Source organism: Sciurus carolinensis, chromosome 13, assembly GCF_902686445.1.
Source record: "Sciurus carolinensis chromosome 13, mSciCar1.2, whole genome shotgun sequence".
Taxonomy (NCBI): Eukaryota; Metazoa; Chordata; class Mammalia; order Rodentia; family Sciuridae; genus Sciurus; species Sciurus carolinensis.
Window position 1 is genome coordinate 16941234 of NC_062225.1, and position 18526 is coordinate 16959759.

Sequence of the window (18526 nt, forward strand, 5' to 3'; positions counted from 1 at the left end):
TGGCTGTGCCCAGAGAGACCCCCACATTTCAGGAGGTCAGACCCTTTGGTGTTGGCCAGAGACCTCCCATAAGGGGAGGAGTCATGGGGAAGCCTTGGGCAGATCTTGCCAGGCTGGGTTGAGGGCGGGGACAGCAGAGAAGCAGCTCAAGCTGGGAATACTGGGCCTTCTTCCTCCCTGACCCTTCATGGGCCCCCCTGGAGAGGGCTGGCCTGGACCCAGCCCACAGGACCCCAGGGGAACAAGACAGACCATAATTCCAGCAGCACAAACTCTCCAAATGGGGCCTACAGTCCCGGTTTGTCCTTCCCGCTGACCCTGATTTGCTAACCTAGTTGGGGGAAATGTGAGTGACAAAAAGTGAGGGCTGGTCACAGGCTAAGTGTGCTGTTTGGCTTCTCAGAGCCTCGGTTTCCTGACATATAGAAGTGGGGTAATGATGGAGCCCACCAAGCCAGAGCCGGGCCGGGCTGGTCCCATGTGACAGTGTCATGGTGTGACAGTGTTGTCACTCTAGGTGGACACCATGAGGAGGGAACAGTCAAAAGCAGGAAGGTCTAGAGGGGCGGGAGGGAAGAGAAGCAGCTGGGCAGGGCCAGCCGGCCTTTCCTGTCTGGGGCTGATGTAGATCTGTGGGCTCCCTGGTCTGCCTGGTCCTGGGGTCTCCATCTTATCATGAAGCTGTTGTGCTGCACCTTCAGCAAAGGTGCAGCTGGACTCGGAGGGAGAGCCGTGGGCTGAAGATTTACCAGTGGGTGCAGTTTGAGGACCCTGACCTGGATCATTCACTAGCTGGTCAGTTCCACAAGTTCAGCAGCCACCTTGTCTGCACGTGGACAAGGGACACTTAGGTGCTCCTCCCATCCCTCTTCACTATCACAGTCAAGGGGCTCCCAGGACAGAGGGGCTCCCTTAGCTCAGTTTAGTTCAGAAACTTTACAGCAAGACAGAGGGCACAGGGCAGGAGGATCCCCAAAGTTACAATAATGAAAATGCTGCTGACATTGTTGTTGTTGATTGGAGACAGGGTCTGGCTGTGTCGCCTGGTGGCTTCGCACTGGCCAGCTGCCTGCCTCAGCCTCCCAGATGGCTAGGACCTGGTGTGCCCAGCTCCTCCCAACAACTCCATTCGCTTTTTGCTTGCCTTCGTGTATCTGTTTGGTTTTTGACTCTTTGGGTCCACAGAACATCTTTAATGAGCCTTTTCATAAATGCTCCTAGTTGACATGAAGGTGTGGCAGGCCTGGCCCTTCTCAGTTTCTCAGGGAAGCCCTCCAAGGCTCAGCTTTAATTAGAAGGCAGTGAATTTAAAACTTTTAATATGGCTCTTGAAAGCCTTCAGAGCAGCAGAGGCCTTGGCCCTGTCCACAGACCAGGGAAACCCACCTCTGCTAACCCACCATCCTGAGGCAAATTCAAGGCCGCAGGTCCCAGGGCCCAGGCTCCCTTCGGCCGTTGCCATCCCTGCTTCTGCCTCCCGAGCAGGGCTCCGCAGCCTGGGGCATCCCCGCTGCCTGCCCCAGCTTGCTCCTTGCTAGAAGGAAGCACTCAGCAAGTTCATGACGGGGTGCTGCCCGGGCGCTTTCATCTTGGCTCAGTCCACTCAGTGTTTTTCAAATGTACATTCAGCGCTGAGGCGCCAGCGGAGTGCTGGATCACGGGACAGGCGTCCTTATATTCTTCCAGAAAGTCCAGAAACGTAGCCCTTCCCCAAGACCATGATGGTGCTGAGCCAGGGGCGCCTCCAAGTAACTGAGCCAGGCAGCCAGAGCCCAGATGAGGCCTGGCCTCAGAGCTTTGCCGGTGACTCTGGTCAGGCCCCGGGATGATCCTCCCAGGACCGTCCTCCCCAGCTGCTCTTAGAGCATCAGGAAGACACCCTGTCCCCCAGAATGAAATGTGTTTATGGTCTTTTTCTATCACAAAGTTGACACGCACTCTACTAAACCATTCACTCTGAACCTCAGTCACCTCCACATTATTTCACTTCCTGCCAGAAAGTCTTTGTGGGAAGGTCGGTGGGTGCCACCAGACCCATTTCCATGCACATGGAAACCTTTACAAGTACAGTCACAGAAGCATCTTCTGTGCGATTGTCACTCAACTACGGAAGGGGCTCCAGGGAACCGATCCTCCGCTGGATTTTTCTGTTGGTTCTTTGTCTGTTGCAATGATAAGTAAAAATGATATTTTAAGGCCCCATCTGGATCTGAGCCACCCTCCTCTTCCAGGAGTGGAGGATGTGGTAGGACAGGACACTGGACTGGCATCTTCCTGAGATGCTGGAGGGCCGGGCTGCCCCAGCCCCTCAGCTGTGGCCCCTCACTAACCTCTCTGTACGTATTTATGCCTTAGGTGCTTCTCCTAAATGTGCATTCTCCAAAACTCTCACTTAGCGAGGCCCTAAGCCTGGGAGGACCATCAAGGGGTTTTCTTCTTCTCAGGAGCAATGCCCCCTGCCCCACCCCACTAACTGGTCCCCCTGGTCTTCTGTCACTCTCTGCTGTTCCCTGACTGTTACATGGTTCTCCCTCATTCTCCAGCTTGATTTCTTTATTTATAATGCATTTGACTGCTTTTCTTAATGCCTTTAGGTTGTTACAGAGACAAAGTTCAGGGCTAGGAAGGAAGAAAGGCTGGAGAAAGAGGGAGGAAGAATGGGAAGGAGGGAGGAGGAAGAAGGAGAAACCAATGATCTCCCCTGCTTTGAGCTACCTGGCACATATTTTCTTGTGTGGTGTTGATTATTGATTTCCATGACCAATGATAAGAATGAGAGGATTTCAGGGTGAAAGGTCTTGGCAGGGGTATTCCCAAGGCCATTTGACTTCTGATCTGAGTCAGCAGTGGATTCTAGAAGGTTCCTCAGCCTCTACAGGAAGGCATGCTGCTCTATCACTAATTCATCCCCAGTGTCAACACAGCGGCCAGTGTGGCAGCTGGGGAATTTAGGCACACACATGAATAAATCATCTCTCTTTGTACAGCCAGGCTAATTAATACCCAAACTCCCAGGCAAAATCGCTTTGAGTTTGAGACCCAAGTCTCCCATTTGTAAAATGAACTATTAAAACGACACCTCCTACAAAGCCATGCATTGCTTCAACTGTGCACACGAGAAGCATGTGACCCCCACACATAACCAGCCTCTTTCCTTTAAGCAGCTGTGTGACTTTGGGCAAGTCCCTTAACCTCTCTGGCCTTCAGTTGTCTCAGCTGTACAATTAGATGGTTGGACTCCTACATTCTCTTACTCATACACGTTGATCAGTGACCCATTCTTCACAGAGAAAAATAAAGACCCTCCAGTGGGGCTGGGAGGGCAAGGGCAGGGGATGGACCAGACACTGGTCCCCAGCAGCATCTCCAGGGGTTCTCCTGCTGCCCTGGAGCCTGAGGGTCAAGACCAGCCTGGAGCATCCCAAGCTTAAAGCTGGTGTGAGGCCAGCTTTCTTCAAGCTTCCTCAGCACCTGAGACACTGGTCACCAGCCCAGGCTTAACAGCAGGCCTTCAGCAGGCTCCAGTCGTCCTCTCGAGGGCTCTTTTGGGGCATGGTCAGGATGCTGCTGAGGGCCACAGGGTCAGCCCAAGGGACATGGGCCTGACCTCAGCTTAACAGCTGCCTTTCCTTAGGGGTGTGTCGCTCCCTGCTGTCGGCTGGAGGGCACCTTCCAGTGCGTCCAGTGAGGCGCAACGAGGGCGGCTGGAGAGAAGCTGGGCCACTGGGGCGCCCGCGGGTGCTGATGAGTGTGTCTTTCAGGTGAACTCCCGGGAGAGCATGGCCCACGTGGAGGACTCTAGGTGGACGCCCTGGCTCCCCGTCCTGGTGGTAAGTGGCTCTGAGCACCTGCTCACACTGCATCCTCCTGATGCAGGAGGTCCCCACCCAGGCCAGGTCCCCACCAGCCAGGTCACCCTAGACCTGGTTCTTAGCCTCCTAGGCCTCAGTGACCACAGCTGTAAAATGGGAATAATGACCATAGCCCCTCTTTCCTGGGGTTTGCCTGAGGGTGAAATAGGACCATGCCAGCCCCGCACCAAACACCACCCTGTGCTCACACGCGGTGGGCGGCTCCCTCTGTAGGGCCCGCGGCCGGAAGCGTCCTCGAGAGCTTATTGGTGTCCTGCTCTCCGCAGCCCCATGCCTGTGTGATGAGTCCACCCTTGTGGGCCCCGCAGCTGAGAAAGATCCAGAAGATCCTTTCTTCTGGCACTCCTCCTGGGGTGAGGATGGGCCACCGGGTGACAAAAGGTCACTGTGTGGAGGCACCCCACCGTCTAGCTCAGCACAGGAGGCCGCCTCACGGCCTGGGAGAGAATCCAAGACTGAAGCAGACTTAATGAGGGGCTGAGCTTGGACAGCAGGATGAGGAGGAGGTGCTCCTGTGTCCACTGGCGGGTGGCAGGGGTGGCCACACCCAGCTGCTGACCTGTGACAACCTGGGGCCTCGCACCAGTACCTCGCTGGCCCTCTTCTGGACTGAGCCCCCAGCCCCGCCAGGCACTTCCTTTCCAAACCAACCGGGCTCTCTGGGCAGACCCTGCTTAGGAACGACCTCCAGGAGGCTAAAACCCCGTTTCACGGCAGGCGTCCCTGATGTGTTCGGCCGGAGCAGAGTACTCCAACTGCGGCGAAAACGAGTACTACAACCAGACCACAGGGCTGTGCCACCAGTGTCCCCCCTGCGGGCCAGGGGAGGAGCCATACATGGTAAGGACAGCCTGGGGAGCTCTCACGGGGGCCTGCTGTCGCGGCCCCCATGTCCTGAGCTGGCATCGCGGTGCGAGAGGTGTGCAGGTGACTCGAGCCAACCGCCCGTGGTCTCTGGACATTGAGGCCCAGTGGCGTGAGCTGACATGAGCCCAAGAAGTGCTTTCCTGCTGAGCACACGTCAACAAGTTTCTCAGGAGCTCTTGATTGTTTTAGAGAATGGCTTTTCCGTCATACCCTGATTAAGGGAGTGTCAGACGCATGAGTGTCGCGTCTCCCTCCTCTGGGAAGCTGAGCGCCGTTCTCTGTGAAGCACTAAGAGCCATCCAGGGTTTCAGTACTCGGGTTTTTGTAGTGTGCTGAGAAAAGTCGGGCCCCCAGGGCTGGCCTGCTGGCGGGACTTTCCAGGAGCCAATGGAATCTCCTTCAGGGACCTCAGAAGAGGGGCAGCATCTGAGACCCAAGCGCAGTGGCGGGGGGAGTGAGCTCAGAGCTGGAGCCAGGAAATGGGGGTCTTGCAATTAGGATGAGACAGGTGGCCGAGGACAGCAAGAATAGCATCTGGAAAGAGCTGGGGTGTCGTTGCCCTGCCCACCGGAGTCAGCTGCTGTGCTGACCCGTGTCCTCTGTCCGCTTCCTTGGCCAGTCCTGTGGCTATGGCACCAAAGACGAGGACTACGGCTGCGTGCCCTGCCCAGCAGAGAAGTTTTCCAAGGGAGGCTACCAGATCTGCAGGCGCCACAAAGACTGCGAGGGCTTCTTCCGGGCCACAGTGCTGACACCGGGGGACATGGAAAATGATGCCGAGTGTGGGCCGTGTCTCCCTGGGTAAGTGGGGGCCCTGCAGGGCAGACCGTGTCTCCCTGGGTAAGTGGGGGCCCTGCAGGGCAGACTCCTGAACGGTGATGGGCACAGGGCCAAAGATCCTTTGACAAGGGTCCATGGGCACCACAGACCTTACAGCCATGTCCTGCTTGCCCTTTGCCCCCTTCTACAATGGTGGCATCCAGGATGGCCAGTCCTGTCACCTCATAGACAGGTGGCCCACCAGGTGCCCTGTCCACACCTCTTACATGGACACTAATCACCACAGTTTCTTCTGACTGCCCAAATGAAACAAATTTGCTGGCACTTACAATGAGACAACGCATGTAAAACATTCTGGAAGAAAAAGAAATTCTACATGAAAGTATTCTTTTTAATAATCTAGAAAACCCAAGGGTAAAAACTACTAATAAAAATGTTTGAGTCAGATGATGCCTGTAATTCCACCACAATTATGTTATGTATCAAAAGTCTTCCCCAAAAAAAGTGAAAATGCAATTAGCCGAAAAGACAGAAAGATTAAATCTCCCTTTTTCCAGGGAGGACACATTAGTAAATTCTGCCTGGGACCAACCTTGACGCGGGCAGATGCTGAGCCGTGGCTGTTGCTGCTGCTCCCTCTAGTGGCCACAGAACATAATGCCCTGCAAGGGTTGCAGAAATGCAGAGCCTGATGGCGGAGGTGCAGGTGGTGATGGAGGAGATGAGGAAAGCAATGGTGGTGGCAGTAATGGTAGTGATGGTGCAGGTGGAGGTGATAGTGATGATCGTGGAGTCATGGAGGCAATGATGGAGGTGGTGGTGACAAGAAAGGCAGAGGCTGGTGGCAGATGTAATGGCAGTGGTCCTGGCACCGTGGTGTTTTGAATAGCTCGCTACCCTTCACAACGTGCTTGCACTGACGTCTCCCTGGACCACTGTATCGATTAAGATGAGGAAGAAAATAAGAAGGATACATCAAAAGAGGACATTGAGCATTAGCAATAAGAAGGGTGTACGAAATAGGAAGACCTACCAACTTAAAAACAGATGGAAAGTGAATCGGCTCTTTACAATGAGGAGACATGTTTTAAACGCACCCAGAATAACCTTAGTTCAATTTGTTACTAAGAAGCATCCCTTTCTGCGGCTTCCGCCTCCCTCTATCTGCTGGTGCCTATTCCCCTTCTTTTCCCCAGTAGTCTGGCTCTCTGGCTCAGGCTTTCCTCCCCAAATACAGAATCAGCTGTCCAAATACTTGCTGGACAACCCTATGTCAATATCCCCGACACAAAGTTATGAGTCAAACATATTTTTCCAGTGAATTCATAAAGCAGGAGTACCTAACAAAGAACCTTATTTTCCAAAAGAGCAGATAACTAAAAACTGACAGGATATAAAAATAAAGTTTTTTAGCTGGGTACTTTTATTTCAGCTGTTACAATCACTGGGCTGTAGAGAAGCTCCTCCGAAAGGAACGTGGGTGTTAGAAGAACCAGAATCAAAGCATTTCACCCAACCGCACAAATATCCTTTAGGACTGCTCTGTGCACACACTGTGCTTGCCTCTGCATGGTACAAATGCAGTAGGATCTTGACATTAGATGGCGAGAATCAGTCTCTGATACTTAACGGGCTTCCTAGAATTTCATCTTGACTCAGTCATTCATTCATTGACTTCATTTATTTTATTGGTGCAAACACATGATCCACAAAAGACATGCAGAGCTCCCGTGAATTAAGTAGAGAACAGTATGCACACCTTAGCATGTTCACCTTTGCAAAACTAGATTTATTCTGAGAGCTTCCCAGTGTGAGTACCTGACCAGGCATTCATGAGCTACTGTGGCAGCTCCAGTGTTTGTTTTTATAAACCTGTCAACTAAAAGCGACTAGGCAGACATTCGTGAGATGAAGGGAGGGCAGAGTGAAACAAGGAAATCTGCAACCACAGCACAGTGTGGTAAGGCACACACAGTTTTCTAGAAGCCCATGGAGGCAGCGGGATCGCAGGGCTTTAGACTTCTGGAGGTGGGAGGGAGGTGATCAGGCTGAGAAACAGGGCAGAACTCTCATAGTAGAGATGCTGAAGCCCAGGTTCAGAGGGCCTAGGGTTCTGATTGGGTCCATGTGGCCAGAGCAAGAGGTGGAGAAGCCAGAGGTGGGCAGGGACCAGATGGAAAGGGCTCTGGAAACCAGCACTGAAGACTTAGGTCTTCAACTTGCAGCTGATGCAGGTCACCTTGCGGACTGCCAAGCTGGAGCAGGACACCATAGGGCTGTCGTTGGCAGCAGCCAGGAAAACAGCTGAGGAGGGAAGAGGCAGCCACTGGGACTGGGGAGAATCTGAAGCTGGCCAGTGAACAGTACTGACCCATTGTAGACAGAGGACATGAGACAGGAGGAGGACTCTTGGCCAGCCATGTGGACCATAGTGCCATTGCTCACATGCATAATACAAGAGGAAGAAGACTTTGGTGGGGAGGTAGAGGCAGGTGGAGGCTCTCTTGTGAAATCTGAGGTGCTGTGGGCATCTAAACAAACATCTCCAACACAGATGGTAGAGGGTGTGGTGCTCAGGGCAAGATCCAGGCTGAGCTCAGGACTTGGAAGCCATCCACCCATTGACGGTGCTAGAGCCGCCCGTCTGGACAGACTCCTGGTGAGGCAGCTTTGCAGAGGGGTGAGAGGATGGTTGGCAGAGTTGACTGACTTGCACTGCTGGCTCTGACTTGGCTACAGGTCAGTCCTGGGGCCACAGTGCCTCAGTAGGCTGTGAAATTCAGTTGTGACTTTGTTCCAGATGATCTAAAAGGAGCAGAATTAGGTGCATGGAGCAATCTGTTACATTTTCCTTTAGAGCCACAAAAACGTTCTAACCAGACAGGATAAGCCGGGGGACAGCATGGTGAATACCTGTCTCAAAGGCCAGTGCCAGCCTAGCCCTCAAAAGACTCTAGCCATGAAGGCAATTTGCATAGTGCTAACATTTACCAGAAAGTATCCAATCACTAAAGAAGTTCCACAACGAAAGGGTGAGGAGTTCCTCGCCTCTAGATGGAGTCAAACAGACCCGGATGCCCATCTGTGGGGCTACCATGTGCTTTGGAAAGTTTTTTCCAGCTCTGGAATCTTGAGAGCCACAATAACCTGCTTAGTCACCCTTTATCTTCAGCACCCAGGACAGATCAAGACCGGAGACCCCAAGGAGGCAGGGAGGAATCTCCTGCAGGGAGACACTTCTCAATAGGCATCTCCGCATCTCTGTGAGTTTAAGGTCACGCTATGGATGAGAAAACTGCTTAGTCAGCTCCATGTTCGGCTCTGCAATGTGATGTCTGTTTAAATCAATCACTACCAACCCGAGGCCACCAAAACAGAAGTCCCCCACTTTACCTCCGGTCTCCAGTGCCGCGTAGTGGCTAATGCCCCCACCTCTGGTGAGCTCCAGGCTAGACTCGGGCAGGACCCTGATGGGCTCTGGCTTCCAATTACACGCTGTAGGTTTAGAGAACAAAACGAAGCTCTCATGCTATGTCCCAGAGGAGGATTATAAGGCATTCTGGCAAGTTGGCATTATTAGCTCGATGAAAGGCTGTTTTCATTCCCGAATCCCTGTGGTTATGGGGCTGCGGATGCAGATTACCTCCTATTTGTCTTTCTAACACCAAGGTTGCTTTGGCCCTCTCCCCTCCCTTGTGGTTTGGCAGGTGCTGGCTCCTCATTCTTTGCAGTCTCCTCTTTGTATCTGAATGTGGCTGAAATACTCACTGAACAATGAGCAGCACATGGGGCTTTCCTGTTGGGAAGGGTTTGTGTGGGAGGACCAGGAACCAAGAGAAGGCAAGGGAGAGGTTAGCTTTCACAACTCCCTGGCGTCTCTGGCCCTCTGGAGGAACTCCTGGGGCTCCACACCACATCACACCATTCCCTTCCAACAGGAGGCTCTGCAGGGTTGGGGCCTAGGAAGGACACAGAGGCTGCCCCAGCTGCCAACACGTCAGAGGGAAAATGAACATCTCATGGACCATCCATTGCAAGCTTCAGGGTCCTGAGAAAGGAGAATCTTCAGGGGAAATCTGTATCTATTGACCTGGAGGAAGTCACTCTCTGGATAGAAGATTCTAGAAGCCCCATTTAAACTGAATCTTGGCCTGAGCATACAACTTAATGGATCCAGGAAGAACAGGGGAGTCAAAGAAAAAAAGAACTACAGACCATGCCCAACTTCTGAAGATTCAATTTTTTTTTTTTAATTCTGCAATGGTGCAAAGGCAGTATGCGTCAGTAGGAACCATATTTAATGTACATGAGCCTCAAGTCAAGGGTGAGCACCCACTTAATTAATGTGCATGAACCTGGAGCATGAGCGCTCCTGCTCTGTTCTTCACTCAGTTCAGCAGTCAGTACGTCACATGAGATAGTCAGTACCTCATTCAAAAATGGTCTTTGTGTGACATGATTTCGCCCAACTGTAGGCTGATGTAAGTGCCCCAAGCTGGGCTCAGCTAGGATGCATGGTAGGTTAGATGTATAAACATATTTTTAAATTATCAATGTTTTCAACTTATGACTAACTCAGCAGGACATCAGCCCATTCTAAGCCCAGGAGATACAGGGGGAAATCAAAATATGGATCAAAGAGCAGGAAGTTGACCTTTTCAGGAGGAAGGACTTGACCCTCTAGTGGGTCACAGATCCCTAAGTGGACACCCAACTTCAAATTGATGAAATTCTATCAGATGGCTAATGATAAGCCTGTGTTTCCATTCCTGTCTAGCCCTGCATGATAGACATGGGTTACACTACACCAGGAGGAGTTAGGTTCGTCTTAAGAGAAAAATCTAGCACTCAGAAGTGTTCTCTGCAGGAAGAAAATGCGCTTGATGAAAAAAGTGGCTTCTCTTTATCCCGAGGTATTTAACTCTCAGGCCAGGTTAAGCAGTAGGGCTTCTCAACAGTTCCCTGGCCAACCTAGTTTTCAAAACATCACAGCCTTTGGAAATGGCTCCTTCACAAAGTTACCTACAGCATCCCACAGACGGGTCCAAATGCACATTCAGGGTCAGCACAGGAGCACAGAGTCATTCAGGGCCCTCTTGGGAATTAGACAGGAACCCCCACCCCCAACACACACCCCGATGAGAGTTGTCAGCCTGCAATAGGCCCTTGTGTGTCCAAAAAAGGCCATAGCCGACGTAGCCCCTCCCCGGGTGCTCAAAATGCAGGTGCTCCAGTGTGTGCCCCAAATCCCAGATGTTCCGCACCTTCCTCTGTGACTTCAAAGCTTTATTGAAGCCTGAGCCCTGTACTCAGCCTGTAATAGGATGGCCAAGGCTGTGGTTCTACTGCTCAGAAGGGGCGGAGAGGGCTGGGGTGGTGGCTCAGTGGCCAAGCGCTTGCCTAGCATGTGTGAGGCACTGGGTTCGATTCTCAGCACTACATATGAATAAATGAATAGAATAAAGGTCCATCAACAACTAAAAAAAAATTGTTTTCAAAGGGGAGGAGAGCTCTCAAATATTCTTAGGGGTTTCTGTTAATCTTAGCACTTAGAACTTCTATGGAGAAGAACTGGGTGTCATTTATTAATTTGTCCAACCAATATTTATCGAGAGCTCTCCATCCTCAGTACCTAGCACGAGGTGCCAGAAATGCAAATGTGAACAAGCCTTGCCTCCTGCACCAGTCCTGTTGGGGAAAAGGCACGCCACTGAGGCGGAGGCAACAGAGCAGGAAGTAGTAACAGATGTTTCCCAGGAGTGGCACCCCGGACCTGGATATGGGCTGCCTGGCCACCCCGGCACCTGTCACCTGCATGAGGCCGCATGGCAGACAAGAACCCCTGCAGAACAGATGCAGCGTTGGTCCCCACAGGGCTCCTTTCTTCACAAAGATGTCCCCCAGAAGGGGCACAGGGTGTATTCCAGAGAAGCTTGTTCCACGAAGCTTAACTGTAAACTGGCCACTGTGACTTCTCAGACAGGTGTTCAGAGATTGGTTAATCAATGTCTATGAGACACTCGGAGATCTGAGGAGAAAAGGCTTTGAGGAAGGGCAGGCAGTTATGCCCATGGTGTTTCTGGTAATGGTCCACGCTCCTGAAGGCCAGGGCCCACACTCCCTGCCCCTGGCCCTCCTGTGCTTTGTGTCACTTACCACAGCCATTGGCGGAAGGCTTCTTGGTACGGGGCTAATAAAAAAGAGATTAGAAGACAACCATGGAAAAATTCAGTAGCAGGGAGGGATTTTTCATTTCTTGAATTGTAATAAGGGGGAGTGTTGGCACCCGCTGACTTTATTTGATCAACTGCTCGCGATGTGATAAATGGCTCCATGATCACCCCTGAATGTTTGGGGAACACAGGCGCTGGCCACAGTGGGAGCCAGGGCTGCAGGGGGAAGACGCGGGCGACTGGGAGAAGAGGGCAGCGTCAGCTTGTCAGTGTCAGCAGGAGGCTGGAGGCACAAGGGTGGAGTCCTGCAGGCTTCGCAGGCCGCAGGGGCAGGAGGCCAAGCCAGTCAGTGTGGTCATCGGGCTGGTACAGTGACCAGAGCATCATTTGAGGGGAAAGGATTTTAAGCAGCGTTATTGTGAATAATCTGTCCTTCTCTAGAAGTCTGCAACCGCAGGGTGAACGCTTGCGGCTATATAGGTGTCTGGGGTCAAGTGTGCTTGGTTATATAGTGACCTGGTTGCATTTCAGGCTGTCTTTAAAGTCATCTGCATTGATCTGTCTGGACAGTGCAGCTGTCCTGCTGTTTCCAACAGCCATCCTCTGCTGGCCATCTCCATTCAGTGGCATTCAGCGGTGGCTTGGGTGGTCTGAAAGTCCCAAGGGTTCCCGGGACTCAGAGACACTTTTGCTAACAATCCCACCAGGATACAGGCTCTGAGAAGGGAACCCGCTGAGGGGGTGTCCCTCCTTCACGGGCATCTGGCACCTGGTTGGTGAAACATCCAGAAAGCCAACAGGGACCACCATGGGGGACATAGATATTTCTGATGGGTGATGTTGATTGAAGGTGGTGATCACACACACACACACACACACACACACACACACACACCAAACAAATCCCTCTGGAAAGGAGCCAAAAAGAGACAGAGATTAGAAGAAAGGCCCATTCTGGCCCAATGTTGGAAAAAGAATGTATCACTTCAAGACAAGCTGAAAACCCCCCAGGAGACTCAGTAGGCCAAAAGAGCTACATATTTTTAAAGGGCTGCTGGTGCATCTGGGCTTCCAGTTCCCACCGTGCTGTCTTGTACCTGGCTTTGATCACAGGCCTGCAAAGAGGCCACAGTCTGAGTTGGTCAGCGCTTGCTGTGGCGCCCGCCTCACCTGTCTTGCTTTGTCTTGTCTTGCCTCCTGCAGTTACTACATGTTGGAAAACAGGCCCAGGAACATCTACGGCATGGTCTGCTACTCCTGCCTCCTGGCTCCCCCCAACACCAAGGAATGTGAGTGTTCTGCCCTTCCATCAGAACCTACTATTCGGCATGCATGTCTTTGACTTCAGGGGCGTGTACAAAGAAGTCAATCCCAGCACCAGATAAGATTAACTATAGCAAAAAGGCAAGATCAAATGGAGGGAGGTTGCTATGGAAGACCTTTGAGGAGAAGCCCCTGCTGCTGCCTTGAACAGAGACCTCACCTCTGTAAGCCCTGGCTTTCTCGTCTGTAATATGGGAGTACTAAACTCTGACCCATCCATCTTATGTGATTATTGGCAAAACCAGTGCGATCACAAATACATGTATATTTTGCAACATAGTGCAAAGTGCTAGACAATTTGAAGTTCTCATAAGTGTGTGTAAGCATACATACACACACACATGTATTTAATCACGTGAGGCCTTAAGAAATTCAGAAATGACCACAATTAATGAAACAGTTTACAAAAAACTCGTGTAAACCAACAGTCTCAGAATGTATACACTTTCGAGAAAGAGCCAGGTCCCTCTGCTTCAGGAGAGTGGATCATGGGTCTCTTGGATCTGTCAGCTGGAGGACACTGAGGAAGGAAGAAGAAGGGCAGTTGGGAGGGAGCGAGGTACCCCGGGCGACCCTCCAACTCTGAGCTGTTCCAGGGGGAGAAGGAGGCCACCCCGGAACCCTGCCTCTCCTTGCTGTCCCTGAAACACACCCACCCCCATTTTCTCACAATCCTGTAGAATCAGCGCTGAGTCTTTCAAAGGCTGAGAGGGAGGGAAGGAGTGCAGGACAGGACAGCACACCCCTCCCTGCCCCCCACCTTTAATAGTTTAACAGACGACCAACTTCCAGTGCACCCAAGGCCTAGACCCTTGCTAGGCAGGTCCTCTACCACTGAGTTGCACGCCCATCCCCTCATGGCTGGGTCTTAGAATCCAGCAATGAAGAAAGCCAGCAAAGAAACCCCCAGTCCAGTCCAGGCTGTGCTGCCTATCAACTCTCCCTAGAGTCGCCTCGAGCAAGTCATCAGGCCTCTGCTTACCCATCTGATAAATGGGAAGATGCAGCCAGCTAGGGCTCAGGTGTGGCAGATGTGCTGGACTGAGCCCTGCCTGAATCGGGGACCTGGTGTGGACTTGCAACGGTGATATTTTACACCTCTAGGTCTAAACTTCCTCTGCACTGGGTTTGATATTAAGAACGACTTACCCAGGGCCCTTGCTCAGCAGTTCAGAGACCATAGTGCTGGAGAGACTGGTTATGACCACAGCCCTGTGAAGTCACAGGACTGCCACCCACAGTCCCACCCCAGGAAAGCCAGGAACTTGATGACACCTTGTGGGTCAGGACCACACCGTAGGCCTCTGGTTGGCGATCAGGATGCCCTTGCTCCGCCACCCGTCTTGGTGTGATTTACCTGAACCTTGCTGAGGAAAGAGAGCATCCTGGGCACCCGGAATCAATGAACGAGCTACTGCTGGAGCAGGAGAGAGCGGGTAGTGGCCTACCACAGGGGAGGTGCCACCCAGGACTGGGCGGAGCCAGGGCCCGGCCTCCTCAGCGCAGGAGACAGGGCCAGGGAGCCATGGCCTCCCCACACAGACCGGGCCCCACGTGGGCCTTCTTACCGTGCAGCCGCATCGCTTTTCTATTCTTAAAACAAATGACGTCTTCTCTGGGTGCCAAGCACACAAGTCAGGGCGTGATTTCCGTTAGAATCCCCTGCGGCACGAGTGACACCACGTGTTCCTGAGTCCACCTCTGATTCAGAAGCTCTGGGTTGACCACAAACTTATTTTTAACAAATTTGAAATGCAAGGTGCAGGTTAAGGGCCCCAGGCCTGGAACTTCGCTGCCTGAGTTAGACTAGTCACCCACCTCCCTCAGTCTCGGTCTCCTTACTTATCAAACAGAGCGCGCAGGGGTGCCCACCACACAGGCTGTTGTCCAGATGGGGCGAGTTAACTCCCACCAAGCACTTACATCCCAGGTGCACTGAGGCATTCGCTGTGTGACACAGCCGGTCAAATCACCCTCAGAGATCTGAGAGAGTGACACATATTTACTTATCAAATAGGATAAAATCATTCCAGTTTCTGGGCTTACCAAGGAGTAAGAGGATAACCAAAGAGGAGCCACTGGGTTTGGGATCAGTCCTGCCTCTGTGCTGGTTGCCATCTTGATTAAAATGTATGTACTCTGAGCACAGCTCTGAGCCTAGTGCTCAGTAACTGTGATACTGTGGGTGCCTGGTAACCACTCTGTTTCTGTTTTCTCCACCATATAATTGAGAAAACAATATTGGTTCAGTGTTACCAGCAGGGTTGGTAACAGCAGGGTTGACACCTATGTTCGCTGCTGTGACCAAAAGACCAGACAAGAACAATTTTAGAAGAGGAAAAGTTTATTTTGAGGCTCACAGTTTCAGAGGTCTCAGTTCATAGAAGGCTGGCTTCATTCCTCAGGGCTCGAGGTGAGATAAAACATCCTGGTGGAAGTTTGTGATGGAGGAAAGCAGCTCAGGACATGATCAGAAAGCAGAGAGAGACTCCACTGGTCAGACAAAAGCAAGCCTCCAATACCCCAAAGGCAAGCCTCCTGTGACCCACCTCTTCCAGCCACACCCTACCTTCCTTCAGTTACCACTCAGTTAATCCCCATCAGAGGATTAATTCACTGATTGGGTTAAAGTTCTCATAACCCAATCATGTCCCCTCTTGTGTTGTCCTCTTGTATTGTCTCACACATGAGCTTTTGGAGGACACCTCATATCCAAACCATAACATACGTATACAAAATCCTTTGAAAACTGGAAACACAAAGCAGGTATAAATGATGTCTCTCCCTAAACCAGGTCTGCTACATTGCATGGCAGGGCAAGCCTCATATAGGACAGCTTCCTGAGCAGCCTTGAGCCAGGTGACGGTCATTTCCTAAGTACTCAGAACACCCCAGGAATACTCCAGAGCTTCGGAACACAGGCTTCATCCTCCTGCTCTTGACTGGCCTATTGGGGAAACTTCAGGCCTCCCCAAGACACAGTCATTGTCTGCACCCTGATAAAGCCATGTTAGATTGAACAGAGATGAAAGGCCCTTTGGTAATTTTTTCAGGAAGCCCAAAGAGCAAGATGCACTTGGGCAAACCAAGTTTTCTCTCCCCACCCGCCACCTGGTAGCAACCTGAGAACTCAGGCCTGTTGTGGTCAACTATGTAAAGGGACCTGGTTGTAATGACAGTGGAAGAGGGCTCTACACGGAGGAAGGGTGCAATAGGTGGAAAAGACTCAGCTTTGGGATTGGCTTTCCACTCCTGGGAAAGTTGCTTGATTTCTTTGTACCTCAGTTTCCTCATCGGTAAAATGGCCATGTCTGTATCACAGGATTGCTGTGAGGACAGATGAAATAATGCAAAAAAAGTACTGTTAGGGCAGAACCACACCTGACAATTTGCTCTATTGTCTCTTTTTTTAGTCACGAGTGACTAAGACCTTTGAGTCAAGTCCAGGAGGGACCTGCCACTCAGTGAAAAAAAAAACTGGACTCTGAGTGGGCATGGTGGTGCATGCCTGTAAGCCGAGCCACTCAGGAGTCTGAGACAAGAGGATCGCAAGTTTGAGACCAACCTCAGCAACTTAGCAAGGCCCAAAAACTTAGTGAAACCCTGTCTCAAAAATTAAGTAAATAAATAAAGGGCTGGGGATATGGTTCAGTTGTAAGTGTCCCTGGGTTCAATGCCCGGTACCAAAAAACGACAACAAAAAAATAGATTTGGACTCTGTGACACAGTGCTCTGACAGTTTATGTGACCTAGCATGCCTGTGGTCCTCTGTGTGAACCCCCGGGAGCCCTGTCCTGCTGGAACCCCTGTCCAGCCATTTCTACAAAGCGCTTCTCAAACGTGAGTGGGCCACGCATCTCCAGGCTCCTCTTCAGAAATGCAGCAGGTCTGGGGTGGGCCTGAGGTTGCATTTCTAGCAACCCCACTTTGGGCCACTAGGGAGGGTCTGAGGATTCTGCCCGTTTTTCCAGGATCCGCCAGCAGAGGGTGCTCAGCCAATGCCGCAGCTGTGGGGCACCTTCCTCACAGCTCTGAGCACCAATAACAAATCTTTAAAATCCAAACTGCTGACCGTCTGTAGAGAATCCCAGCCAGTCTCTAATACACACCGGCACATTTAGAAATGGTGTGGATTCACAGCCCTCGAAGGCCCCATGATAGCCTATCATCACTTTGAATGGAGCCATAACTCCATTAAGCCTTATGCGGAGGACGAGGCTGTGCACCGGCAGCTTCCCGAGTTGGTCCTGCCGAGGACTCCTGGTGAGCTAAACAGGTCCATCCCACTCTCGCATCAAAATGCAGACCTGGAGGGGAAATCTCTACCTATTTTCCGAGACTGCAGTTTTCACCAACTTTTGTCGAGCCCCTCGTCCTTGTTCACTCAAAGCTGGGGTCCACATGGAAGCGAACCAGGATCCACAGCTGACCACCCAGCAGAAACCCACACGAAGCCAGGCTCACACCTGTGGTGGGGTGCACACCTGTGATCTCAGTCATTCAGGAGCTGAAACAAGAGGATCACAAGTTCAAGACCAGCCTGGACAACTGAGTGAGACTCTCAGCACCTTAGCAAAAGCCTATCTCAAAGTAAAAAGTAAAAAGAACTGTGTGCGAGGTGTTGCGTTTGCCGTGGGTGGAGCCGCCGGCCAGGTGGAGCCAGTTGGCCATGGCGGTCTTGAAGGTCCTGGCAGTCCTGGAGATCCTGGTCCTGGAGGTCCTGGAGGTCCTGGTCCTGAAGGTTGTGGCAGCCTCCTGGTGGCCTAGGACGTCCTGGTGGCCCAGGCGGTCCCAGGAATCCTGGTGATCCTGATGACCCTGGTGACCCTGGTGGACCTGGTGTCGCAGGAGAGGCAGATGCTGCAGTTGGTGTCCTTCCACACGCCCCAGCTGCTGGAGGTCCAGATGATTAACTGCTGAAGGTCCTGGCCAACTCCACACTTCCGTTTCGTTCCGTCCTGTCTTTTCCTGGAGGCACAGACCCTGCAGTGCTTCATGCCCCCATTTTCCACTAAGCCTCAGTGGGGATAGTGGGACTAAGCTTTCCCTTCAGCCCATCTTAGGCAGTAGCCCTTCCCTTGGCTGATGAGACCTACAGTATTTGTTACTTTGTTTTGGGGGCCTAATGTTTTTCTTATATTTGGCCCCTGGGCTTCAGGGTCTATCTGGTCTTTTTTGTTTGTTTGTTTGTTTGTTTTTGTTTTGCTTTTTGTGGTGCTGGGGATTGAACCCAGGGCCTTGAAGCACTCTACCAACTGAGCTACATCCCCAGCCCTGTCTGTTTTGTTTAGTAACCAAATGTTTGTTACTCCACAAAATAAATCTGAGGTGCCAAAAAAAAGAACAGGGTGCTGAACGCACACCCGGGTTCAATACACAGTACCAAACCAGAAAAGGAAGGCGGGAAGCCAGCCAGCCACAGGGAGAAAGCTTGCCACTTAACGATCCATCCCGAGGAGGCCAAGTGACCTGGAAATGCACGCCTCACTCTGGAACGGCATGCCACCTCCC

The 18526-nt window shown here is 51.8% G+C and overlaps 1 protein-coding gene and 1 long non-coding RNA gene across 5 annotated transcripts in view; one reads left to right on the plus strand and one right to left on the minus strand.

The window, feature by feature from the left end:
- Edar (ectodysplasin A receptor) overlaps positions 1-18526 on the plus strand; it is an 88349-nt gene that overhangs the window by 53875 nt on the left and 15948 nt on the right. For both annotated transcript variants that reach the window (XM_047521898.1, XM_047521900.1), the window contains exons 2-5: positions 3762-3830; positions 4590-4712; positions 5359-5540; positions 12896-12981. In XM_047521898.1, coding sequence (XP_047377854.1) covers positions 3780-3830; positions 4590-4712; positions 5359-5540; positions 12896-12981 — 442 coding nt within the window. In that variant the 5' untranslated portion in view covers positions 3762-3779. The remainder of the gene's footprint in view (positions 1-3761; positions 3831-4589; positions 4713-5358; positions 5541-12895; positions 12982-18526) is intronic.
- LOC124962741 (uncharacterized) lies at positions 13372-15134 on the minus strand. Of its 3 annotated transcripts, none has more exons than XR_007104570.1 (4): positions 15062-15133; positions 14858-14962; positions 14584-14730; positions 13372-13535 (listed from the first exon to the last, which is right to left on the minus strand). It is a non-coding gene; the product is annotated as an uncharacterized LOC124962741 (long non-coding RNA). The 3 variants fall into 3 exon arrangements; XR_007104572.1 differs by lacking the exon at positions 13372-13535 and adding an exon at positions 14316-14429; XR_007104571.1 differs by lacking the exon at positions 14858-14962 and having other exon boundaries at positions 15062-15134.